The sequence below is a fragment of the Scardinius erythrophthalmus genome, assembly GCF_964197995.2.
Source record: "Scardinius erythrophthalmus genome assembly, chromosome: 1".
In the NCBI taxonomy this organism is placed as follows: Eukaryota; Metazoa; Chordata; class Actinopteri; order Cypriniformes; family Leuciscidae; genus Scardinius; species Scardinius erythrophthalmus.
In genome coordinates, this window is record NC_138221.1 from 39,790,205 (window position 1) to 39,816,110 (window position 25,906).

The 25,906-nt window shown below is 37.3% G+C and overlaps 3 protein-coding genes across 12 annotated transcripts in view; 1 reads left to right on the top strand and 2 right to left on the bottom strand.

Annotated features, from left to right (window-relative positions):
- Window positions 1–10,273, top strand: part of svilc (supervillin c) — a 32,408-nt gene extending 22,135 nt beyond the window's left edge. For 5 of the 8 annotated variants that reach the window (XM_081384782.1, XM_081384784.1, XM_081384785.1 and 2 more), the window contains 14 exons: window positions 165–301; window positions 571–718; window positions 831–976; window positions 1,120–1,295; window positions 1,734–1,884; window positions 2,913–3,219; window positions 3,744–3,950; window positions 4,018–4,243; window positions 4,339–4,472; window positions 4,585–4,740; window positions 6,059–6,187; window positions 6,280–6,392; window positions 6,488–6,643; window positions 9,759–10,273. In XM_081384782.1, the coding sequence (XP_081240908.1) occupies window positions 165–301; window positions 571–718; window positions 831–976; window positions 1,120–1,295; window positions 1,734–1,884; window positions 2,913–3,219; window positions 3,744–3,950; window positions 4,018–4,243; window positions 4,339–4,472; window positions 4,585–4,740; window positions 6,059–6,187; window positions 6,280–6,392; window positions 6,488–6,643; window positions 9,759–9,845 (2,273 nt within the window). In that variant the 3' untranslated portion in view covers window positions 9,846–10,273. The remainder of the gene's footprint in view (window positions 1–164; window positions 302–570; window positions 719–830; window positions 977–1,119; window positions 1,296–1,733; window positions 1,885–2,912; window positions 3,220–3,743; window positions 3,951–4,017; window positions 4,244–4,338; window positions 4,473–4,584; window positions 4,741–6,058; window positions 6,188–6,279; window positions 6,393–6,487; window positions 6,644–9,758) is intronic. The other 3 variants (XM_081384789.1, XM_081384783.1, XM_081384786.1) reach the window with 1 other exon arrangement.
- A 1-nt stretch (window position 10,274) lies between these two features.
- On the bottom strand, window positions 10,275–18,147 carry tmem98 (transmembrane protein 98). The gene is made up of 7 exons (XM_081384845.1): window positions 18,018–18,147; window positions 13,303–13,505; window positions 13,032–13,163; window positions 12,903–12,936; window positions 12,234–12,349; window positions 12,108–12,167; window positions 10,275–12,014 (listed from the first exon to the last, which is right to left on the bottom strand). The coding sequence occupies exons 2-7, from the start codon at window positions 13,431–13,433 to the stop codon at window positions 11,825–11,827; spliced, it is 663 nt and encodes a 220-aa protein (XP_081240971.1). The 5' UTR covers window positions 13,434–13,505; window positions 18,018–18,147; the 3' UTR covers window positions 10,275–11,824.
- A 176-nt stretch (window positions 18,148–18,323) lies between these two features.
- The window catches only part of LOC308702189 (uncharacterized protein), an 85,313-nt gene continuing 77,730 nt past the window's right edge, over window positions 18,324–25,906 (bottom strand). Inside the window, exons 4-12 of one of the 3 annotated variants that reach the window (XM_081384856.1) lie at window positions 24,677–24,982; window positions 24,246–24,572; window positions 20,678–20,977; window positions 20,246–20,572; window positions 20,040–20,066; window positions 19,752–19,838; window positions 19,313–19,374; window positions 19,107–19,166; window positions 18,324–19,008 (exon numbers count right to left, since the gene is read on the bottom strand). In XM_081384856.1, coding sequence (XP_081240982.1) covers window positions 18,904–19,008; window positions 19,107–19,166; window positions 19,313–19,374; window positions 19,752–19,838; window positions 20,040–20,066; window positions 20,246–20,572; window positions 20,678–20,977; window positions 24,246–24,572; window positions 24,677–24,982 — 1,601 coding nt within the window. In that variant the 3' untranslated portion in view covers window positions 18,324–18,903. Of the gene's footprint in view, window positions 19,009–19,106; window positions 19,167–19,312; window positions 19,375–19,751; window positions 19,839–20,039; window positions 20,067–20,245; window positions 20,573–20,677; window positions 20,978–23,490; window positions 23,774–23,973; window positions 24,097–24,245; window positions 24,573–24,676; window positions 24,983–25,906 lie in introns of those variants that run through there. The other 2 variants (XM_081384858.1, XM_081384857.1) reach the window with 2 other exon arrangements.

Sequence of the window (25,906 nt, forward strand, 5' to 3'; positions counted from 1 at the left end):
TTTCAAGTGGTAGTATTCATTGTAAAATTCTTCATTGTTTGTAATAGTCATGGAAGCACACTTGATTTTTCAAGTTTCCATGCTTGGAAGTTCCATAATATCCTGAGAGTTTCTTGCGAGAGCAATGCAGGTAATGTTTTCTGTGCATGTGTGTGTTTATCCAGGATGGAGGCAGGTGCAGGTGCGGTTGGTGGAGCCTGTGTCACACTCTCTTAACAGTGGCGACTGCTTTCTGCTGGTCACACCCTCAAACTGCTTCCTCTGGACCGGCAAACTCTCCAACACCATCGAGAGAGAAAAGGTACCATCAGTTCACACAGAAGCAGAGTTATTCCTGTTAAAGCCTGTGCAAGTATTGTCGCATTCTCAACAGTATATTTCGGGTGTAGAATAAAATATGAAATACTTGGGAATATTGTTATTTATTAATACATTTTATTTTATTTAGCTTATTTATTCAGCTCAGATGAGACTCAAATATTACATTTAATTAAAATGCATTTCTAAAAAAAAATTTGTTGTCAGTTTTTTGTATTTATTTCCTGGATGTTGATTAATGGTGTGTTCTAGGCGTCTGAAATGGCCTCGTTGATTGTGACCCAGAGGGATATGGGTTGTCAAGCAACGGGCGTCGTTCACCTGGATGAAGGTGTAAATACAGACAGCCTGCAGGCAGCAGAGTTCTGGAACCTTCTCGGGGGACAGACCCAGTATAAAGGCAAGAGCCGTACTGTACACCCCACAGGAAATATCCCATCAAAAACAACACTTTTATTTCCCAAAACTGTTCAAATGACATTTGTATGTTTATGGGGTGTATCACTTTGCAGGTCCAGACTGTACAGATGATGATGAGCACTATGAGAGAGCCATATCAGAGTCAAACTGTATTTATAGGCTGCAGGGGGACAGACTCCGCCCCCATGAGCAGGCCTGGGCTGCCATACCACACCTCACTCTACTGAACTCCTCTCAGGTCCTGATCTCAAGCCATATACTATTAAAGAATAAATGGCATGCACTTTATAATGCACTTTATAACTGCTTGTGATTACACATGACAAAACTGCTATTTAAGGTGGGTGGTTACATTTATTGACAGTGCTTTTTCCGTTTCAGACTCTTCTGTTTGACTTCGGCAGCGAGCTCTATTTGTGGCATGGGAAAGACGTCGGCCCCAGTGAGAGGAAACTGGCCCTTCAGCTGGCTCAGCAGGTTTGGGACGGAGCGTATGACTACAGCAACTGCAGGATCAACCCTCTGGATCCCTCTGGTGGCAGTGCCCACATTCCCAAGTAGGTTCACTGTAATGGGAGATTCTTCGTATATCCAGCTACAGTGTGGTCCAAAAGTCCATTAGTGAAAATGCTTCTGTTTTGCATTCCTTTTAATGAGTAAGAATTATATTATCAGTATAACAACTTGAATTAACGTTAATGAATATCAGAACGTCTCAGTATTTGCTCTGTCTCCTTTGTTTTAATGACTGCAGCACTTAAGCTGCATGAACAACGTAAGTTTGTATGACTGTATAAATGATGTAAAACATATATAACAACGTATATTAATGCCATTATATATACTGTATATATATATATATATATATATATATATATTTTTTTTTTTTTTTTGTTCCACTGAAGGAATAAAGATAAATAATTGAATTTTAGGATGCAAGCAGAAAGAGCTTATTGCTTGTATTCACCAACAAATGTACTTATTTGTGTGTTCAGGCAGGGAACTGGACGGCCAGACTGGGCACTTTTTGGCCGTGTGTTTGACCAAAATGAGACGGTACTGTTCAAAGAGAAGTTTGCTAACTCATTTGAGCAGACAAAAGTGAACAAAAATCAAGTCGAACCTTTCATACAAGAGGAGGAGCAGGTGAGGAGGCTTACATACATGTTATAATAACAAAAATATCTCAGGTTCCTCTTTTATACCTATGACTAGGGCTGCACAATATATCTAAATACCGGTAATCAAAATATTGCAAATGGACATATTGCGATATGCTAAATGATAACTACTAAATGACATAAAAGATAAAAGAAAGTCAAAATTTTAGGTTGACGCAGATAGCAGAGAATAGACTGGACACATATGCATAATGTTAAAAAGAGGTAAGCCGCAGAGGCGTACTTGCACACACACATTGCGTGCGATCCTGAAATCAGTTCTCTTCCGTAGCTAACTGTATATGGCCAAATACACACAAAATTATGTCAAAATGCCATCTTGGTGAGTATTCACGTAATCAGTCAGTTATGTCTTAAGTTAACGTAAACAGTTGAGGAATAAAACGCATGCGTAACAGTATATTGGATCCGTGCCTTAGCTCTTAAAGTGACAGCAACCTAATAAACCTGCTGCCGTCTGTGTTTTTATTATTAATCAGACAACAAAAGACAAAGAGAAAATCACTCACTGCTCTTGACTGAATAACTTTTATAGCTTTAATAAGAATCAGTGTTTATTTCATTCATACAGTGAAGATTTCTGTTTTGTACATTATCGTATCGCATATCCCATTATTTAACGAGCTATCGCATATCGCACTTTTCTTCAATATCGTGCAGCCCTACCTATGACTTCCATCATCCTTAGGGGCCATTCACACAGAACACGTTTTTGCTTTGTAAAACGCGAGCACCGCATTCTTAGAATGCCGTGTCATGCACGAGGCGCTGCAAAGACTCGAGCGCAAACACGTCCGTCTAGCATGTGTTTACATAGAAAAACAATGGACAAGTGGCGCAGTGGAATGGAAAAAAACACTCTGTGCGAACCGGCCCTAAAACAGTTTCCGATTTTTTCAATATTATTACAGCCCTTTAGTGATCAGGTTTCACTTTTAAATCATTTGATGTTCTCTCTTTCTAGCTCTATAATCTTTTCCGTCTTTTCTACAGACCCCCTCACTCATATCATCTCCTCAGCCAGTGTCAGCTGAGCAGTGGTCATGTGATGCCAGAGCTCTCTTCGGTGGAGTCTGTCTCTCAGCGGTGTCACAAATCGTTCTGGATGGTGTGGATGTACGAAGGGGACGAGACATGGTCACTCTGAGTGATGGTCGGCAGGTGGAGTTACGCACACTTGCGGTGAAATCGTGGCTTATTTCAGAGAGTGAGGAGTGTGAGGTTGCCCCAGAGAGCTTGGGACAGTTTAGTGAGGGCTGCACATACGCTACACGCTGGACTTACAGCCTCTCAGCGTTAGGTGAGTTAATGCACGCATATATTTCATTTAAGTCGAAACATGAGATGAAAATTCACTCTGTTTCCTATGTGCATGTTATAGATTTTGCATATGTTGCATATGTTTCATTTTGTGTGTTTTGATCTCGTAATGCTCAACCGAAATGTCATAACTGGACCATCCGGTGAAAACGACTTCTCTCTAGTGACATATGCAGGACTTATCCAAACATTTAGTCTGCTAAATGTCTTTATCAATTTAATGCATCCTTGCTGAATAAATGTATTCATTTCTTTAATTTCTACTGTATTAATGTATTACTGATTGATACAATATTACATGGTTTTGCTTTATTTTGAATCAGAATAAGGCAGCCTTGATGAACATAAGAGACTTCTTTTAAAAACATTAAAAAATCTTACCAATCTTACATTTTTGAACGGTAGTGTATATTATTTATACATATTAAAATGAACATTTTGATGAAAATTAGTATGTTTGAGAATTTAAATTCTTTGTATATTTATTCTCCTATTATTTAACAGGAGATCAGATGGCAAGAGGTCAGGAACGATCTGCTCTTTTCATCTGGAAGGGACGGCACTCCAATGCCAGTGGGCGGGACTTGTCACCAGCGCTGACCAATCAGTGTAGTTCTCAGGTGTTTGTAACAGAAGGGGAGGAGCCGCCCTGTTTTCTGCAGCTGTTCCAGGGAGGAATGGTCATTTATAGACAACACAGCAGAGACACAGGTCTGGTCATTGAAAAATCGAATCCTCTTCTCTACTATGGATCCACTTATTACATCTGACAATATAGGTTTGGTATGTGTTTCAGGAGGCTGGCATCTGTTCTGTGTGAGGGGTGATGTGTCAGTAGAGGGCAGTCTGTTAGAGGTCCCATGCTCCTGCTCCAGTCTGAGGTCTCGTGGCTCATTGGTCTTGCTGAACAGCCAGCAGGGGGCGATCTACCTGTGGCATGGCTGCAAAGCCCACAGCAAAGCACGTCAGGTGGCCAAGCAGACCGTCCAATGCCTCACACAGATGTGAGCCACACCTTTAACATTATGTAAAAAGTATCAATCCATGAAACCGGATGAATGATTGTGATCGATTTCATGTGATTGATTGTAATGGTTAGGTGCCCACCTGAGCTGAGTCTGAGAACTGGCAGCTTTATGGATGTCCAGGAAGTGGAGGAGGGGAAAGAGCCCGCAGAATTCTGGAATGCTATTGGACCTCAGGATAAGAAGTCATATGACTGCATGCTGCAAGGTGTGATGTTTAACGAACTATGATAAACCATGTGTGAACTTTCTCTGTCATGCAATGAATGTTTGCAACCGTTTTTTTTCAAGAGATGCTCTATGCTTTGTATTCCTTTCAGATCCTGGTAAATTTAACTTTACCCCCCGCCTTTTTCACCTGAGTGGCCAATCAGGAACTTTTGAAGGGGCGGAGCTCATTAGCCCCTCCCATGTTAGTGGAGTAATTACGGCAATGCCTTTCCTCCAGGATAAGTTATATTCTGTGCCACATCCAGGTGAGAGCAAGCAAGTTCACATACACAGAAACACAAGTGGACATAAAGGCTTTTCACACTACACTTAACCACAGGATAACTTTCAACGCTGAATCAATGTTTCATACTTATGAAAGTGCTGACTTACTGAAATATTGATCAGATGGACAAGCATTTATTAAAGTGCCCCATTATGCTTTTTCGGATATCAACTTTCATGTAGTGTGTAATAAAGCTGTTTGTGATTGTAAAGGGTCTGCAAAGTTTCAAAAATCAAAGTGCACAATAAATGGAGATATTGTCTTCCAAAAGAAAGTCAATTCCAGCCTTACTTCCTGCTCAAATATACGTAGGTATGTAAAAAAATTTGCATATGGATTTCATTGGCTGCCCTTGAACAACGATGACTTTGACCCGCCCTCAAACACTGTTGTTGTAGCTGAGGCCTGGAAAAGTTTGGTTCGAGCTGTCGAGAAGACGCTGTTTAATGCGCCGCAAAAGCAAATCCACTTTGCATGAATTTCCAAAGGAAATCGCGCTTCAACTGATATGACTGACACCATCACTACTTCGGAGCTGAAATTCAGCTATGGTAATGGGCGTTTTGTTTCCGACACAAGCTGTAAGCGGTAGAACAATCACAACAGCCTGGGCCGTCTGACCAATCAGAGCAGAGTAGGCTCTCAGAAAGGAGGGGTTTAGACAGATCGAATCCTTTATCGAGCCGTTTCAGACACTGGAGAAAAGAGGTGATGTGGAACTAAAGTGTTTTTTGACCTTGGTTGCATATAAACCTGTTGTAGGATACATCCAAAACAAGTTAAATTAGACAACATCCAAATTAGAAGCCTTTAAAATAGCATAATAGGAGCACTTTAAAATAACTTGTCTGCTCGTTGCATGCCATGTGTGTCCAATCAAATCATACTTGTCCAAATCTGAAACCTCACTACCCAGAATTCATTCCAAATCCAGGATGAAATATAAACAGTGTGAAAGATGAAACAAGATCAAGCAGGATTAAAGGTATAGCGGGGGATCTTTCCGAATTTTAGATAAGACCCGCCCTCTCCACTTTTTAAAAAGTTTGATTGATTCACCAGAATGATTGACAATTAGGAGGACCAATAGTATAGGGAATCCACCCGGAAGTAAAAAATCCTCTGCTATACCTTTAAGTTGGTCATTTTAGACGTGGATTAACAAGTGTGAACCTCCCAATACAAGATACATAACTTTGGTGTTCTCGGACAAACAGATAAAACTAGATCAAATTGAATGTAATATGCATTATTTGTTTTCTTCACACTGCTGTGGTGTTGTAACGTTCTCTCGGCAGCACTTTTCCTGCTGGATAACTATCTGGAGGTGTATTTATGGCAAAGTTGTGAAGCTTCAGTCTCACAGCACCCCCACTGGGACAAAGAGAAGAAGTGCGCCATGGAGACTGCCTTACAGTACTGCAAAGGTGAGTTTGGATTCGGCGAAAAGAGCACAGATGCTTTCTGTTTCTGTTTCTGTTTCTTTTTTGTAAGGTTCTTTTTGGTGTTTTGTGTTCAGAGAGAAATCCTAGACGGCCTCCCATGGCATACCTTATTGATGAAGGGGCAGAGCCTCTCACCTTTACTAATATATTCCCTTCCTGGGAGATGAGACTGACACAGGGAGTACAGGTGAGTGTGGACATATCTTCATCATATGCATGAGTGAGTGCTTTCATGATTTAGACTGAAGTCTCATTTAAATATTTGTTTGTGTTTTCTTCTAGGACTGCACAGTTTGTAAAAAGCTGACTTTGGTGCAGGATGCTCTAGCTGCCCTTAATAAGACCCAGTTTCCCCTTAAGGATCTGCTAAAGAGACCTTTACCTGAGGGAGTGGATCCTTTACACCTGGAGAACTACCTGTCTCAGCATGATTTCAAGGTCTAACGCTAAAACATAATGGCCTGATTTCACAGACAGGGCTTAGATTAAGCCAGGATTAGATTCTAGTTCAAGTACAATGATTAAGTAGCTTTTATAAATGTGCCTTAAAAAAACAAAAACATTACTGCTGTGTACCTTGAGACAAAATAATGGCAGTGACATATTTTAAGATATATCAGTGCAAGTTGCTTTCAGTTAAAACAGCTCAAACATGCATTTTAGTCTGGGACTAGCTTAAGCCTAGCCTGAAACCGGGGGAATGTACAGTAGATTGATAGACAGTATGGTTGAGGTTCAAAGTATAGCAATAGCAGCCAGTGGCGGATTTAGCAAATTGGGGGCCCAAGGCGAAAGTATGTATGGGGCCCCCCCCATCCGATTTTTAAAAGATAACGAAAAAAAAAATACAGACTGAATGATGGATAGCCAGGTAAAGCTAATCTACGGGGAAGTAAAGGTTGAAGAGGAGAAAAAAACAACTTTCCCTTTAAACCCTGCATACATTTCTTTACTCCAAAATGAAGATGGAAAGCAGAGAACACACAAAGTGTAGCACTACACAAACTAATAGTCACGATGGAACCCAACAGAGAATAAGGTTTCAGATAACACCTGAAAAATCTTGCATCACAATAAGTGTATTGTGATTGTCAAAACATTTAGTAACTAAACAGAAACATGTTACAATGTTTAACGTTACATGGTACAATTTCTGGTAAGCTACGTTTTTTTATTATTGCTTGACAAATTTCACGATTTCAATTCAATTCTTGTGATTTGATTCAATATTGACTCATTTGGATAAATATTAGGTACACAAGATAGGGTTAATTTTTCTCAAGAAAAAAAAAAACAGCTTTCCTGAGGTAAATTTTATGTGACACAATTGTTCTCCAGCTGTTTTATTGACCCTTTCCGCTGTTGAAAAAAACACTGATTGATCGGTATTATGTATGAGGAATATACATTTTGGTAAGTTGTACTGTATCTTTCAATAGTCATTCATGTTTATTCACTATTAGCTAGTTACGTTAGAGATGATCAGTTCACGTGCGCTAGGGATCTTTCACGTCACATTTACAAGCGCCAAAACAGTATTTATAGTAAGTAATTGAGAGGGGGGTAAGAGGGGCGAACTGGGGAGAGGTGATGTTGCATTTGGCTCTAAGCAAATCCACCTATATCCATGTGAGTGTGCTGTCTGAATCCCCAACAGTAGCTGTAAAAAAGTTTGTCATCTTTGGCAGCGTTGACAAATACTTATCAACGTCTTTTTTCTTTTATTTGAGCCGCTTGGGTAACTTGGTTTCATTTTCTCGTTTAGACTCATCTTGCTTCGTCTCTGTTTTTGTGTACTTCCCAGTCCTCCTGTCACTGCGTGTTTATCTTTTGCGCCGCGCACAGTTATGGACTAGTCCATCTCATTGTGAAAGTCGGGGGTGTGTAGAAACGGATAACCATGAACTGGACATTTTAACTACTACTTTTCAACGTATTTCTTAAGAATATTAATACAATTTACTATTCTTTTGAAGCGTTCATGATGATAAGGGGCTTTTTTTTTCTTTTCTTTTTTCTTTTTTTGAGGTTGGTTGGGCCCCCCCCTACTACGGGGGCCCCAAGCAGCCGCCTACCTATGCCTCTATGTTAAGACCGCCACTGATAGCAGCTTTTTATTGTCATCAGTTATTTTTACACTGTATTTTGAATCTAAAATTGTATTTTATGTAGATATTTCATTTATATCAATTGAGTCTTGCATAGCGACACCTTTGACTGACTGACAAGTAAAGCAAATAAATTGTTGACTTTTGTTTTTACATGTTGTTTAAGGGCGGTTTTATTTTAAATAGTTTTTTTTTGTTTAGATATTTAATAAATAATCATTTAAAAAAATTATATTTAGTTATTTCATTAATTTAATAAATAATTTTATAGACATACACTACCATTAAAAATGTTGGGCTCAGTAAGTTTTTTATGCTTTTGAAAGTCTTTTATGCTCACCAAGGCTAAATTTATTTGCTGAAAAATACAGTAAAAACAGTAATATTGTGAAATATTGTTGAAAAATTTCTTATCATCACTGTTAAAAACAGTTGTGCTGCTTAATATTATTGTGGAAACCATGATGAATTATTTGATGGCCATAAAGTTCAAAAGAACAGCATTTATTTGAAATATAAATCTTTTGTAACATTATGAATGCCTTTTCTGTCACTTTTGATCTGTTTAATATGTCCTTAATGAATAAAAGTATACATTTCTTTAAAAAAAAAAAAAAAAACCTTACTGACCCCAAACGTTTGAACAGTAGTACATTTAAAAAAAAAGCAGAATTTGTAGATGTCTAGTTAACTACAAACTAAAGTCTTATAAAACTAAAATCTTATAAACACAATTTGGTTTCCAGGCAGAATGAAAAAAAAAAAAAGTCTGGCTTTCAAAGTCAGCCAATCAAATAATAGCTCACCTGATTAAGAAAATAGACGCTAATATCAAGTAAACTATTAAAGGGATACTTCACCGATTAGCATTAAGCTTTGTATCTGTAGAAACCAGTAGTATTTTCGAATGACCGTGCTTACCTCCCTCATATCCCCCTGAGACGAGAGATTTCTGTATTGTGTTTCTGGAAAAAAAACTCTGATGGCGCAAACATCGTTATTTAGCGTCATCGGAGGCTTTTTTGTCCAGAGGCGAGAGACAACAGCCAGTAGTAGGAGCTCGTTCCGCATGTCTTCAACCCGCCCATAGGGGGATCTCACGATAAAACGCCGTCTTTTCCAGTTTCGAGTCAACTAGTTGCCTAGTTGTATCATTTCTTCAGATACTGCCCTCTGTAACCGGTAGGTGTGAGTGGCCTCGTAGGGCAGCGAAGCAAGTGCATTCTGGGAGTTGTTGTCTTTCATCCACATGAGCCAAAAATACATTTTCTGGCTTTTCTCAGTCTAGAAGGCACCAACTTCTAAAATAATTTCACATTTCTTCTACATAATTAAATACACATTCATCTTTCCAGTGGTGAAAAGTCTGAATCTTACGATCTTCTTGAAAAATAAATAAATACATCCGGAGAGGTTGAAGTAACTGCCCTGTTTATTTGTTTTAGGCTGCTTTAGGAATGACATGGAATGACTACAACTGTCTATCAGATTTACAAAAAATGGACCTGAAGAAAAGCAAAGGACTTTACTGAGTGTCAGCAGCACTGTGACCTAGGCTCAACAAGAAGCAATATTTAAAAAAAGATCTGTTTGTGAGATGACATGTTCTTGATGGCGGTCATGTGTAAAGTGTAACTGTGAGTGTGAGTGTGTCTTTCGGTCTGCTTCTTTTCAGTCTGCTGCTTCTTATAATGTCTAATGCCCAGCACTCATTTTGGCCAAAAGCTTTCTGTTCAAAGCTAGACAGAACCGTTAACTATGACTTTGAGAAATAGCTTCCATGTTTTTCTTCCCATCCTCCATTGCAGCTGTTTCTCTTCCCGCTTTATCTCTTCCTGTCTGCCTTTTATCTCTCCTCTCAACACAAAGCAGCACATGTGAATAAAGATCTGGTTGTTTTACTGAACTTACAGTTGAATTTAGTAATGTTTATTTTAAAATAAAACAAAATGAAATCTTTTCACTGTGAAACTTTTATTCAACTTTACAAATCTCAAATACATAAACAGAGCAAGAATGGAAGAACAAATAGAGGAACAAACAAGAAATGTCAGTAACAAGATTTCTCAATAAAAAAGTCCCAAACCACAGCAATAGGAATTAAAAGGGGAAATACTGATAGTCAACAACAGAATGATGAAATGTATTCTTATATGATTGATAACTTTATTTAATACATGAATTACAGAGTACTGTATGTGTGTGCGCGCACGTGTGTGTGTGTGTGTGTGTGTGTGTGTGTGTGTGTGTGTGTGTGTTTCTGAGTGCATGTGTGTGGGGGGGGTGCGCGGGTGTGGGTGTGTGTGTGGGGGGGTGTGCGTGTGTGGGTGTGGGTGTGTGTGCAGCTGCTGAAAGTGTAAAGTGAAGCGGGGGGTTGAGGGAGGGAATTAGAGGGGATTTAGACTCATGTGACTGGTGAAAAATTACAGGCAACATCTAGATAGCAGATTGACAAAAGAATGTGAGTTTTGCTTGCTGCGTAACTGTTCACATCCAGTTTTTTTTTAAATTAATCAATTCAGCAAGGATGCATTAAGTTGATAAAATTTACAGTAAAAACAAGAATAATAAAAAACATTTCTATTTCAAATTAATGCTTCTTTTGAGCTTTCTATTTATCAAAGAATCCTGAAAAATCACAGGAATAAATTACATTATTACTGCTATTACATGGCATATTAAAATAGAAAACAGTTATTTTAAATGGTCATAATATTTAACAATATTACTGTTTTTACTTTATTTTTGATCATCAGCCTTGGTGAGAATAAGATACTTCTTTAAAAAAATATTTCAAAAATCTAACCAATCTTTTGGACCGTTGTGTATACACCATGATGAGCGAGACAAAATAAGAGAAATCTAATACAAAAGTACTATTTCAACTTAACATGTGATTATATTATGCAAATGTCTTTTCAAATTGTGAATATTTACTATGTACTATATACAAACTGATCTGCAAATGAGACTGAACTGGAAATAAGAAAATGAACCAGAATTTGTATATTTTAGAGAGAAAAAATACAAATTACTATTGATGCTAATAATGAAAATGTGTAATTAATGCATGAAAACATTAAATGTAATGTTTTAAACCAACCAACCATGTAGACTTAACTATGAGACACAAGAAAGAAAAGGTAGATCTTATTATGTTTATAAAAGGTTTAGCTAACAAACTTAGCAATGCCATTTAGCACATTTTGCATTTGGTTTATACATTCATGTTTTTGATTGTCTCAGGCATTGTTTAGCACTAGTATCTACATTAAATCCAGCATGAGGAAATATCAGACAGTATGACCACAGATTAAACTGGAATGTAACAGATAAAATGAAAGAAAGAGAGAAAGAAACAATGTTTGGAAACAAGGCTAAAGCTAAGGTGCCTTTCTCTTTCATACCATGGATGTGTTGAGGTATTGCCCACTGAATAGCAGATTCTTTACAGGCGCATTCATAACAGTGTATGTACATACAGTATGCCTGCCAGAGTCTTGTGTGTGATTCAGATTGACTGCTCTCTCTCTGGCAAACCTCTCTCTGGTTCAGACGCTAAAGCTGCCTCTCTCAACACCACCATGTGATCCTCGGCTGCATGCAGTGATTGGTCGATCCAGTCCAGGCTGCCAGACATGTGACAGGCGTTTCGTGTCACCAGTACCAAGTGACTGACCGACAATAGTAATGCTGTGGCCCTGGTCCAAAGAAACAATGTGGCAAAGTCAATGCACTTCTTTGCAGAAACTTAAACATGCAGTACAATAGACCCTGCTAGCATAAGAAGTTACCTGGCATCCAGGAGAATGGGGTCCAGCGGAGGGTACATGGATCGAACCACGTCATCCACCCTGTGATGGCACAAAGTCAGTATCAACACTCTCATATGCGTCATATCAACTCCTCAAACTTTTTACCTTGGGCTGATGCGTTTGGCCACGGTGATGATGTCATTCAGGCTGGCAGGTGCTTTGACCTTTGCCCCAGAGCCCATTGTCATGGCGACTAGCTTTTCGGTGAGAGTGTGGCATATCTGTACAGAACCAGGACGCTCATTTTATTAAACCAGACAATGCTTTGTATTATTATACTTACACTACAGTACAGTTCATGTCATGTTTGTGGTCAGTAAGATATTTTTAAAGAAATTAATAATTTTATTCAGCAAGGATGCATTAAATTGATCAATCGTGGCAGTAAAGCATTTATAATGTTACAAAAGATTTCCTTTTCAAATAAATGCTGTTCTTTTGAACTATATATTCATCAAAGAATCTTAAAAAATGTATCGGTTTTCACAAAAACTATTTTCAACATTGATAATAATAATAATGTTTCTTGAGCTCTAAATCAATATATTAGAATGATTTCTGAAGGATCATGTGACACTGAAGACGAGTAATGATGCTGAAAATTCAGCTTTGACCACTGGAATTTTGAAAATTTCACAATATTACTGTTTTTATTTTATTTAATCAAATAAATGCAGCCTTGGTGAACATAAGAGACTTTAAACATTCTCTAAACTCTTTAACATTAATTATATGTATTTGGTCTTGAAATTTGAATTTGAGCGCAAAATTTACCTTCAGAATTGCAATGCAGTGAGACACAAGACCACTGAGAGGAAGATATCAGTGAAGTGTTAATAAACAGAATATTATTATCAATAAAAATACTATGGTTGTGAACGTGAATGTGGAGAGAAGGCATACGAAGCATCTTCGATCCAGTCTTCGTTCTCCAGTATGGCCTCAATATGAGGATTAGTGATGACAACATCATCCAGCTCCAGCTCTGATGGTTCACTCTGAGTCTCCATCGCTCCAATCAAATCCACTGTAGGTCTAGAATATAAAAAAAGAAGAGCAGAGGTATTTTCATAGCTCAGAATGTTGGAATGCAAAATGGTGATGCCTGCTTAATCCTGAGTGTGGGAATGAATGAGGCCATGTCTTATTCTGCAGTGTACACTCAGGTACATACTTGGAATCAAACTGGTGCAGAAAGTCCGGAGGGTGGCAGTAACGATGGCGGCACACAACCACCAGCGCCACAAATGATGCCAAGAAGATGGTGGCGAGTACACCGATGGCCACGATCACCACCGTCTCCATGGCTGTGATGATGGTGATGATGAACGATTGGCAAAAAGTTGCTTGTCAGGAGTTTGCAAAAGCTAGACGTTTCTGAGGAAATAAAGACAAGAAGACTTGTTTATATTAAAATAATATCTCTTTATTATAAAAAACTACAACTCTATCTATCTATCTATCTATCTATCTATCTATCTATCTATCTATCTGTCTGTCTGTCTGTCTGTCTGTCTGTCTGTCTGTCTGTCTGTCTGTCTGTCTGTCTATCTATCTATCTATCTATCTATCTATCTATCTATCTACTGTATCTATCATCTATGTATCTATCTATCTATCTATCTATCTATCTATCTATCTATCTATCTATCTATCTATCTATCTATCTATCTATCTATCTATTTATCATCTGTCTATGTATGTATGTATCTATCTATCTATCTATCTATCTATCTATCTATCTATCTATCTATCTATCTATCTATCTATCTATCTATCTATCTATCTATCTATCTATCTATCTATCATCTGTCTATGTATGTATCTATCTATCTATCTATCTATCTATCTATCTATCTATCTATCTATCTATCTATCTATCTATCTATCTATCTATCTATCTATCTATCTATCTGTCTGTCTGTCTGTCTGTCTGTCTGTCTGTCTGTCTGTCTGTCTGTCTGTCTGTCTGTCTGTCTGTCTATCTATCTATCTATCTATCTATCTATCTACTGTATCTATCATCTATCTATCTATCTATCTATCTATCTATCTATCTATCTATCTATCTATCTATCTATCTATCTATCTATCTATCTATCTATCTATCTATCTATCTATTTATCATCTGTCTATGTATGTATGTATGTATCTATCTATCTATCTATCTATCTATCTATCTATCTATCTATCTATCTATCTATCTATCTATCTATCTATCTATCTATCTATCTATCTATCTATCTATCTATCTATCTATCTATCTATCTATCTATCTATCTATCATCTGTCTATGTATGTATCTATCTATCTATCTATCTATCTATCTATCTATCTATCTATCTATCTATCTATCTATCTATCTATCTATCTATCTATCTATCTATCTATCTATCTATCTATCTATCTATCTATCTATCTATCTATCATCTGTCTATGTATGTATCTATCTATATTTGTTTCTAGAGCTATCAAGTTAATAAAGGTTTGGTTTTATCTTTGTGTTTCTTAAAGGAGCAAAGAAAAACTATCATAATGAGACTTCAGTATTAACGTGTTGAGTAAATAATGTCATTTCCTCCCTTTTAGTCTCCTTATGCTTCACTAAATACAGAGATAACAACTTGATTTATACCCTTATCTTGATCATTCCAGTCTTTTACAATTGAATATGTAAAGTTTAATTCAGACTGTCCTCTCATCCTCTCGGTCAATGGCCTCTATGGCGCTTGCAGCAGTCTAAGAGCTGTTTTTTATGAGTATGTGAATGTAAAATGAATGTAGGAGTGTTTTTGTGTGTGTACCTGTGTCTAATTGTGTTTTGTAATGGTCACACCCATCAGACCTTTGATCAGTCAGTCATTAACCTACTCACAGTGTACGAGTCATTCTGGCACCATGTGTTTGTATCACTGTCATTAATGCTCTATAAGTATGGTGTGTTTGACTTGCCCTTTTGATAAAAAACAGAGGCAAGACTGACTATTTCAATTTAGGCACGAAAAGCCTCTGTTTGTTTAAACATGTTTTTGAACATAGGGTCGTATTTTAACGGTCTAAGCACATGGTCTAAAGCACACGGCGCAAGTGCAGTGTCCGAATCCACTTTTGCTAGTTTAACGACGGGTCGTTGCGCCCGGTGCATGGTCTAAAAGGGTTGTCCCTATTCTCTTAATGAGTAATGGGTGTGTTTTGGGCTTTACGTGCAATACACCAATCAGAGTGACATCTCCCATTCCCATTAAATGCCAGTTGCGCTCGCGCCATGGCGGGTTGCTATTTACATGACGGAATTTGCAAGGAAAAAAAAATAGCAACGCACCATCAATGCGCCAGAACACACCTCGTTTTCAGACCAGCACACCCATGGGCGCACAGATGGGCGCAAATGCATTCGCTATTTAAACAACATGGCAGGATGTGAAAATGAAAACTGCGTCGGGCTGAAACTCGCAAAAAACACTTGCGTAGCGCCTGGTGCTGCATTGCGCCGGGTGTATGATAGGGCCCATAAGGTTTTAGGGTTACAATTGGGCCTATTAATTTCCCCAACAGTCTTTCATTTAATGTTAACAAGTGAAAACTTAAGACTTACTTTCTATTTCACTTCTAATCCCAAAAAAATAAACCGAGAAATGATTATTGTCCATTTAAAACATTTAGTCTTTTCAGCTATGCAATGCTTATTCAACATGGGGAGCAGTTACAACATATGAGAAGTAGTATTTCGATCAAGATGATGAAATAGTGTTTTGGAATGCTGTAATTCCCTAATCGGATTAATTTGAACTCCCCCGGCCGTATCATACTGTGCACTATAGGCATTTTTTCAAATGTATCCTGCATTTAGAGACACTGGATTAACCTTTATGGTTATAATATATACAATGTATATGGGGACACACAAACCGTTATGTTATCACATAACAGATTAGCAAACAGAGAAAAAAATTTCAAGCCTTTGCATTTTGAAACATTGTCTTGCTAAGGAAGCTGGTCTTTAGTTACACAGTCATAAATTTGATATCCATGCAGACTTGAGTTCATGCAGCCTGTGTAAAGCAATAAATAAAGAAATTAATACAAAGAAGTGCTGGGTAGATTACTTACAAAGTGTAGCCTGTTACTAATTTCAAATTACATGATGAAAATTATAGTTGGTAAAAGTCATAATAACATCACATATTTTAGGTAATATAACTGGACTACTCATTACTTTTGACCTAATTTGTTTATCACATTGATTTGAATCAGAATATCTTGTACCACATTGATATAAAAATACAAAGAGAAAGAAGTTTCCCAAACTGAGGCTCATGAAGGAACTGCGGTTGATGAAAAGCTAATCATCTAAATAATACAAATGTAAAATTAAAGTAACTTAAAAAACAAAAAATTAAAACTATCATCAAAATAAAACCCTTACTAAAAATATGAAATATTTTCCTGCATGTCATGTGACCATTAACTGACATCAGAGCAACATGATTTAACCACTGTTAAATTTTAGGACTTTCCAAACATATATAAGCGATTGGTAAAAAAAAAATCTAAGTTAAAAAAAGAAGAATTATGGAGATTCATAATAATAATATAGGGCCATTGTGTGAATAATATGTAATCATGTAATCAATAAAATAGAGTAGCCTAGTCTGATTGTGAGTATTTTAAAAGGTAATAATCTAATCTAATTACAAGTATTTCACTTTTTAAATATGATTACGCAATCCAGATTACATGTATTCAGAACTACCAGAACTATAGAATTACACACACACACACACACACACACACACACACACACACACACACACACACACACACACACACACACACACACACACACACACACACACACACACATCTTTGTGAGGACTCTCCATAGACGTAATGGTTTTTATACTGTACAAACTGTATATTCTATCCCCTTACACTGCCCCTATCCCTAAACCTACCCATCACAGGAGACATTCTGCATTTTTACATTTTCAAAAAAACTAATTTTGTATGATTTATAAGCTTTTGTACCCATGGGGACCTCAATTTAGGTCCCCACGGTGACACGAGTCCCCATGAGTCTGTGTGCATTCAGGTTTAAGTCCCCACCGGTGTAGAAAAACATGTTCACACACACACACACACACACACACACACACACACACAAACACACACACACACACACACACACACACACACACACACACACACACACACACACACACACACATTTAGTGTTGATAATATTTCTAATGAAACTTAAATGTACCAAAATAGAAGGGAAAGCAAAATAGAAAAGCATTTTGACTAGTGCTCACTTTTGGACCCCACTGTATGAATGTGCACACTATGATCTATTGAACATTATATAAGTTAACGTTACGACTTATTAAAGTTATTATTATAAAGTGTTACTAAAGCATTAACAAAATACAGAATTATGTGCATTGTTATTGGCCTAAACGCAGTAGATGCTCTCCTCCATTTTACTCTAACATTTAAAAGGATTCGATGTTTATGGCATGATGATGCATATATCCAGCACATGAATAAAGACTTTCAAGGCTATACTGTATATTCACAACTTAATAGGCTTACATCTGCACTGAAACAAAGAAAGCTCTGTTCTAACCAAATCAGTGGGGTCTGTTTAAAAGTTAGCGTTATTTAATTTAAATAGCCTATCATTAAATTCAAGCAAAATACATTTTGTTTGTATAGAATTTTTTTTATATATGAGTTTTCTGTCTGTCAAATTTAGTAAAGACAACTGTAGGCTACTTTTGACTCACTTTTTTTTTTTGTTACATTATCACAGTAAGTTACAAATCTCTCAAATAATCAAATAGGTCAATTATACAGTCAATTAGATGAATTTTATGATCTTCTTACCTATATATCTTTTCCATTTTATGGCGTTTGTCCCACGAAACAAAGCGAGTTTGGGCAGGAAAGGCGGAGACGGCACGGAGATCTCCAGCACGGGAGCGCGCAGTAGAACAGCGCTGTGAACTTCGCTCCTGCAAGAGGCGCGCGCGCGCGCTTAAATACCAGGTGTCATTCCCGAGCCTTGTGTTGTGGAGCCCATGCGGGTTTTTCCATATTGCGCATGTGCAAATACCATGTGGCAGCTCGACTCACGTGCACGCAGGTACAGTGGGTTATTCAGTTTTTAAAGCATGAATGTAGGACAGTGTCAACTGAGTAATCATTCAACGTTTATTAAAAAAGATTCCGCAGTCATTTGCTGTGTAAATGGACATTTTGAATACACAACAGAAACACTGAATTCCAAATACAGTCCTATGAGCAGGGTGCAAATAAGCCGAACTGAACACTTTTCACAGCTAGGAGATGACAAGCTAGTTTTACCTCCACATTTAGAAAGCATTAGAAGCTAACCACAAACTTTAAAGTTAGCACTTTAACATAGGCTAATGTGATGTATAGGCTAATGTATTTCTCTCATGTGCAAGCTGCATGTTTAAATGAGAACATAAGACATTAGAATTTCACAATGTCCATTGTCCAGTGTATGTAACATTTTGTGTAATATTTTTAACAGTCATAGGTCCAAATTCATGAGAAAAACATTTGTGTGAAAGTTAAAGCCACACCATTAATCCATCCCATAACTGAAAGTGATTATATTATACCCAAAAATAAACAGCATGAAACATTTGGTAACATTTCACATTATAGTCACAAAGCTATATTAAAAGAATATTTAAGAATAATACAATTAAATGCAATGAAAGGAAAATTTTATATTTTAACTTCATTTGAGGCTGGCATACTCAGAGTGCTCTGCCATGACGCTCTGTTTGTGAGCTGGTTTGGCGGTAGTCTTAACGTGAACAACAGAAGAATATGTCACCTCGTCCTGGAGAGAGAGAAAAAGACAGATTTTGTTAAAATACCTACATGTAGCTACACATGCATTTATGCACATACACATACACAGAATACACTCTGTCTGACCTCATTTTCATCTTGTTTTAAGTTTTGTCCTTGAGTTAAGCTATCAGGATTTACATCAGCCTAAAGAAAGAGACATCATGATCAGAACACACATATACAGATGCTGCTCTTTATTTCATTCAGCTAGTAAATACATTCACTGGAAGTGCATGCATGTACTGTATAAACACATTTATCTGAATGGGTTTGAGGCAATTTGTGCTCACCTGTTTCTCATTTTCACTACTTACTAGCACAAGTCCATTGGTCATCTTTTTGACATCTCTTCCTAGAAATGAAAAAAATCTCAGTCAAAAAAAAAAAAAACATCAGACAAATGGTGTGGCTTAAAGATAAAAAATGATGGCGATGAGTTTATAATACTTAAAGTTGAACATTCAACATCCTTTTGACATGTATTTTTCCTATTTGCAGTAGTTCAAAGATGTGTTATATCATCAAACTTACGTATGACTTTGACTTTAATTTTGTTCTGAATAACATCAAATGCTTTGTAATGGTCAGCAAATCGTTTTTAACTTTCTTTAGAAAAATCAAATGTTTGAGAGGCCAGTCTTTTTTCAATGTGTGTGTGTGTGTGTGTGTGTGTGTGTGTGTGTGTGTGTGTGTGTGTGTGTGTGTGTGTGTGTGTGTGTGATTGTGTACCTCTGCATTTCCAGTAGATCAATGCCAGTACTGCTAGTAACATTAATACTGGAAGCAGTGACAGCAGAATGAAGGCTGAAAAAAAGGCTAAACACACACACACACACACACACACACACACACACACACACACACACACACACACACACACACACACACACACACACACACACACACACACACACACACATTAAATACTATGAAGACTTCAAGAAAATAGGCAAAAATACATTGAAATTATAGTAAATCTAAAAAAAATTCTTTAATGCAAAATAGGCTGCTACGTACTCATTTTGTCTTCTGTCTTTTGTTCTCCTGTAAGGGTTAGTTAGGTTATATGGTTATTGCATGAACTTTTGTATTTTCTATAATGAGTTCAAAATCTGCCAGCCATCATCTACACAACAGAGGATATATTATTCTAGAACTACATCATCTTCAACAGTTATAATGAACAATATTAATATTGTAACAACAACACATAAGAATATTACCTTGAACAGTGAGTGTGATGTTGATGTGTGGTTGATGAAGCACAGAGCAATGATATTCCCCCTGATCTTCTGTGTTCAGGTCTGATATGAGTAGAGAGAGATTTCCTGGAGAGGATTCATTCAACAGTTTGACTCTACCTCTGTGTCTCTCGCTCTGTTGATTTGGGTAAATTTCTTCAGGTTTTGTTGTGTGTTTTAGTGAAGTAAATGTCCATGTAAGTTGTAGAGGTGTGTCCTGTAGTTCAGTACAGGAACAGGGCAAAACTACAGACCCTCCCGAGTGTCCCGTCACCTCAACCGTCTGTGTGTTCTGATCCAGATCACACCCTGACAACACATTAGACTGACATTTACACTGCACTTTACTGGAAGAAGAAAATAGCTTCTGCATTTTGAGAGATTCAGGTTTCATGCAAAAAAAATTCCATTTACCTTTTATCTTCACTTTAATGTCTTTATATATTGGTGAAATATCACACCTATATGACCCTCCATCCTCCTTTCTCAGGTCAGAAATGAGCAGAGACAGATTTGCTGGATTACTGTCATTAAACATCTTCAGTCTGCCCTTGAAGTTTTCATCTTTAAAAACGTTAATCCAGCTTGTGGAGTAATACCAGGTGAATTTCTCTACGGTAGTCTGAGGGTCAGTACAGGAGCAGGGCAGCAGGACTGATCCTCCTGTGTAACCTGTTACTTCTTTAGACTTTCCATGATCTGAAAGATAACAACCTGCAGACAGAGAGAGTTTCTTCATGAATGGATCAATGTGAGCTTTAGAGATTAACATCAGGAAGAAGAGTTTAGTATACCAACATTCAATAATAATGCAGCACGCTTAAAAAAATAAGCATGCAACAGTTTCACAAGTCACATGATAACAGAGCATGAGACTCAATCTGAGCTTTAAGTTCTGGTCAGGGTGCCACACACTGTATAACTGTATGACAAATCTTCAGTTTAAAGTAAAATACACACTGCACATCTAAGGGTATGTTTACATGACACTTTTATGCGTTTTGGCAGGTCATTTACACGACAATGGTGTTTTTGGGGGCCTGAAAACTCAAGCTTTTGAAAACGGATTTCAAAGTGCAAGGTTTTAATACAATTCATTTATCATCTCCTTGTAAACAACAGAAACGTGCATTTTTAAAAATACAAAAACAAAAGGGTGACATCATGCGCATGCGTATTACGTCTTGCGGGGTGTTACTTGACAAAGTGACATCTCCATACTGGCCTGGTATAATACAGTCTTTTTAGTCATTTTCGCAGATCTGTGTGAACGGGGATCGTTTTGACAATGTTGTCGTCTGTTTTTAGTAGCCAACATCGTTGTCGTGTGAACATACCCTAACCCTGGTCCGGGAGCACTGCACATTTTAGATGTCCACCTAACCAAAACACACTTGACTCAACTCATCAGCCCATTAAACACTCCAAGACCTCAGATGGGTGTGTGAGATAAGAGAATTCAATATGCGCACATCCAAAATAACTCAGACAGAGCTCGATCAAAAATAAACCTTAGCTAAAACACAAAAGAACCAGTTTGCCTCGAAGACCTTGTGGTCGAAATGTTGCAAGTTAATAAAAGTCTTTGGGAGCTTGAATAGCAGTGTGCTGGTTCTTTTGTATTTTAGCTTTTGTCTGGCAAGAGAGATATCAAGAGTGTTCAGTGTTGGGGTCACTGAGTTAGGAACCACTGACATCACTCAGCACTATCACAGAATCACAACCATTGATGACTGATTCATTTCACTCTTAATTCTTAAAAGTATTTATAAATCTGGACTTACCTTCAGTAAAGTGAAGCATAAAGAGGAAAAGACAGAAACACTCATTCATGACTGATTCTCTGAACTCACTCACTGATGGTCCAAACTTACACACTCGTCACTTGATCAGCGAGTGTGAACTGATTCTTAATTTTGTTCTTGTTTCTTTTAAGTCTTAAGGAACTTCACATTTTGCGCCATTTCCTCTTCAGCTCTGTAATTCTGTTTCTCTTCCTGCATCACTGACACTAATAAAACATATATGCTGTCTTTGATATTATATCAGGGCTTCTCGTGTCACTACTGCAGCTCATGATTTAATATTAAGAGAGTTAAATGATCTACATTAGTCGGTAGATCATGATCCACAAAACTGATGCTAAATTGTTGCTAAAATTGATGGCTGAATTATTGTTTTGAGCTCGTCAAACAGAAACGATCCTCATTTAAAGTCATGAAAACGTGACTGTTCCATCTTAATGAGCTGATTAAACTGACTGTCAAACACACAATACAAAATATTAGGTAAGCAGTAAGAGTTCATGTTGTCTGAATGTGAAAGTGATTAATATCAGATGAACAATGTGCCTTATTTGACATTCAAAGATAATGCTGACTTCCTAAATATGAATGATTTTGTGGTGTGTGCGTGTGTGTGTGTGTGTGTATACAGGTTTGGCTATGCTTGTGAGGGCCAAATGTCCTCACTTATACAGTGAAATATATTGTGACAACTGACTAGTGAGGACATTTTACTTGTCCTCAGAAAGGCTTATTTTGGCCAAATATGTTTTTATTTAAATCTAGAGTTTTGCAAATGTTTATGTGTTTGGGGGGTGGGTTAGGCGATAGAAGATATCATTATCCTAATATAAAAACAAGTCTATGAGATGTCCTCTCTAGTATAGAGAAACAAACATTTGTATTTGTGAACATGTAGAGGAATAATTGATGATGCAACATACTAAAAAACGTTTTACCCAATCAGAGGTTAAGATCTCTACCCATAATGTACCCGATATTTTTACTGTAATAAAACAGCACAGTCCTTTTGATAAGACACACACACGCACACACACACACACACACACACACACACACACACACACACACACACACACACACACACACACACACACACACACACACACACACACACAATGTTGTAGTTTACAATAACTACTATTTTTTCATACCTCCCAGAGGACTACTAAGAATAACTATTATATGGTTCATAATTAATGTGAATAATTCATTATGTTTAACTAATTCTAAAGTGAAGATCATGGTAACTCACTAATGACTCAAGTGTTATCAAATCCTTTAGAAGGAAATACTAATTATCTGGAACAGTGAAAAGTATGATAACTCCCTACTAACGTTCTGCATACATAAACTCTGGTTTTTGGACTGGCTGTATAAATCTCTTTATAGTTTGTCTCTTTATAGTATTAGCAGTATAATCAGAATCCAACCTGGTGTTTTATTGTTTACTTTTTAAATCAACAAATTAGCAAAAAAAGCTATTTTTGAAAATTCTTAACACACACAAATACACATACAGATTGTAATTGCACAGGGTATAAACTAGATAAGTTGAGTTAAAACAGAAGGCATAAAATAGGTATGCTAAGTTACAACAGGAAGAATCAGAAGTTTCAAACAAAGTACAGATTATGATTTAAATTCATATTTCTTTGCTCTACTGTATCTCTGTGAGCTGGTGCATCTGTTTGAACATGTCATCCTAGAGAGAGAGAGAGAGAGAGAGAGAGAGAGAGACGTTGTACAAAGAAATCACTGTCTGAGTTTTCAAATGTCACAACAAGCACAATAAAACATTCAAAAACAGACAAGCAGCATATCATGTATCGTTATATTAATACATCTAATTAATTCTAGTCAAGGCACTTTCTTAAAACTAAAATCTTTACATTGACTACTTACATTTAGGTGAGTTGTGTGGTTGTTTTCTTGATTAGTCTCCGGAGTGTTGAGTGGTTTTACTTTCTTCTGTGTGTTTTACAGGTTTATGGGTTGATAAACACATTGATGGAAAGTAAAATTCCTCTGCAGAATACAATAATTGTCAGTTATAATATAGCACAATGGGACATATTATAATAAAGCTTAATGTCATTCTTCTAACAGTTATTTTTTTAAACAATTTTTTAACAAACTTAACTGATTTCCATAACAACAACACATAAGAATATTACCTTGAACAGTGAGTGTGATGTTGATGTGTGGTTGATGAAGCACAGAGCAATGATATTCCCCCTGATCTTCTGTGTTCAGGTCTGATATGAGTAGAGAGAGATTTCCTGGAGAGGATTCATTCAACAGTTTGACTCTACCTCTGTGTCTCTCGCTCTGTTGATTTGGGTAAATTTCTTCAGGTTTTGTTGTGTGTTTTAGTGAAGTAAATGTCCATGTAAGTTGTAGAGGTGTGTCCTGTAGTTCAGTACAGGAACAGGGCAAAACTACAGACTCTCCCGAGTGTCCCGTCACATTAACCGTCTGTGTGTTCTGATCCAGATCACACCCTGACAACACATTAGACTGACATTTACACTGCACTTTACTGGAAGAAGAAAATATCTTCTGCATTTTGAGAGATTCAGGTTTCATGCAAAAAAATTCCATTTACCTTTTATCTTCACTTTAATGTCTTTATATATTTGTGATATCTCACACCTATATGACCCTTCATCCTCCTTTCTCAGGTCAGAAATGAGCAGAGACAGATTTGCTGGATTACTTTCATTAAACAGCTTCAGTCTGCCCTTGTAAATCTCATTTTTGAATACTTCATTTCGTTGGCTCCCGTTTAGCAAGAGCCAGGTGAATTTCTCTACGGTAGTCTGAGGGTCAGTACAGGAGCAGGGCAGCAGGACTGATCCTCCTGTGTAACCTGTTACTTCTTTAGACTTTCCATGATCTGAAAGATAACAACCTGCAGACAGAGAGAGTTTCTTCATGAATGGATCAATGTGAGCTTTAGAGATTAACATCAGGAAGTTTAGTATACCATCATTCAATAATAATATAAGCTTAAAAGTGAAATAAAGTTGCACAAGCCACATGTTCATTTAAACTTTAGTTCATATAATACATAAGAATGGAGCATACCCAAGAAGGGTTATGGTACCTTGCTGCCACTTTAAAGGGGTCATATAATAGTACATGCACTTTTACAAGTTGATTGTACTGAAATGTGTGTTGGCAGTGCCTGTACACAACCATCATATAATTATAAAAATCCATCCAGTGGTCTTTTTTTTATCTTCTTATATGTTTTCCCCCGTCTCAAATCGAGCCATCTGACCGTGTGACATCACACGGTCGGACGCCCCTCCCACGATTGTTAATTGACAGCAGCGTTTCAACACAAACCCGCCCTGAGCGAGCTGTCATCATAGTCCGCCATTGTTGATACACTAGAGCAGAATGGTGTCTAAGCGATTGTGGTGTTCTGTTCTTGGGTGTAATAACGAACACAGCAGTCATACTGATGTTCCTAAATCCGAACCGCTGAAGACGCAGTGGCTGAGTTTGTTTTCGAAGGGAATATTCCCCACGATCAACAGCAATGCTTTCATGTTTGCGCGAATCATTTCACACACCAGAGTGCTTTACAAACGAGGGTCAGTATAAAGCTGGTTTTGCTATGAAGCTGCTCCTGAAAAAAGGATCGGTACCAACTATTCGTGTTCCTGCTGCACCTCCAGAAGAAGAAGTGAGTGTAACATTTTATTAACCTTTATATTAATCTTTATATTAATCTTTGCAAATCACTTGCACGCTTCACGATGAATGCGGCTAAGGTTTACACTGAGGGTACATTACGGCATGTTTTCTACATACAGTGTATGTAGCG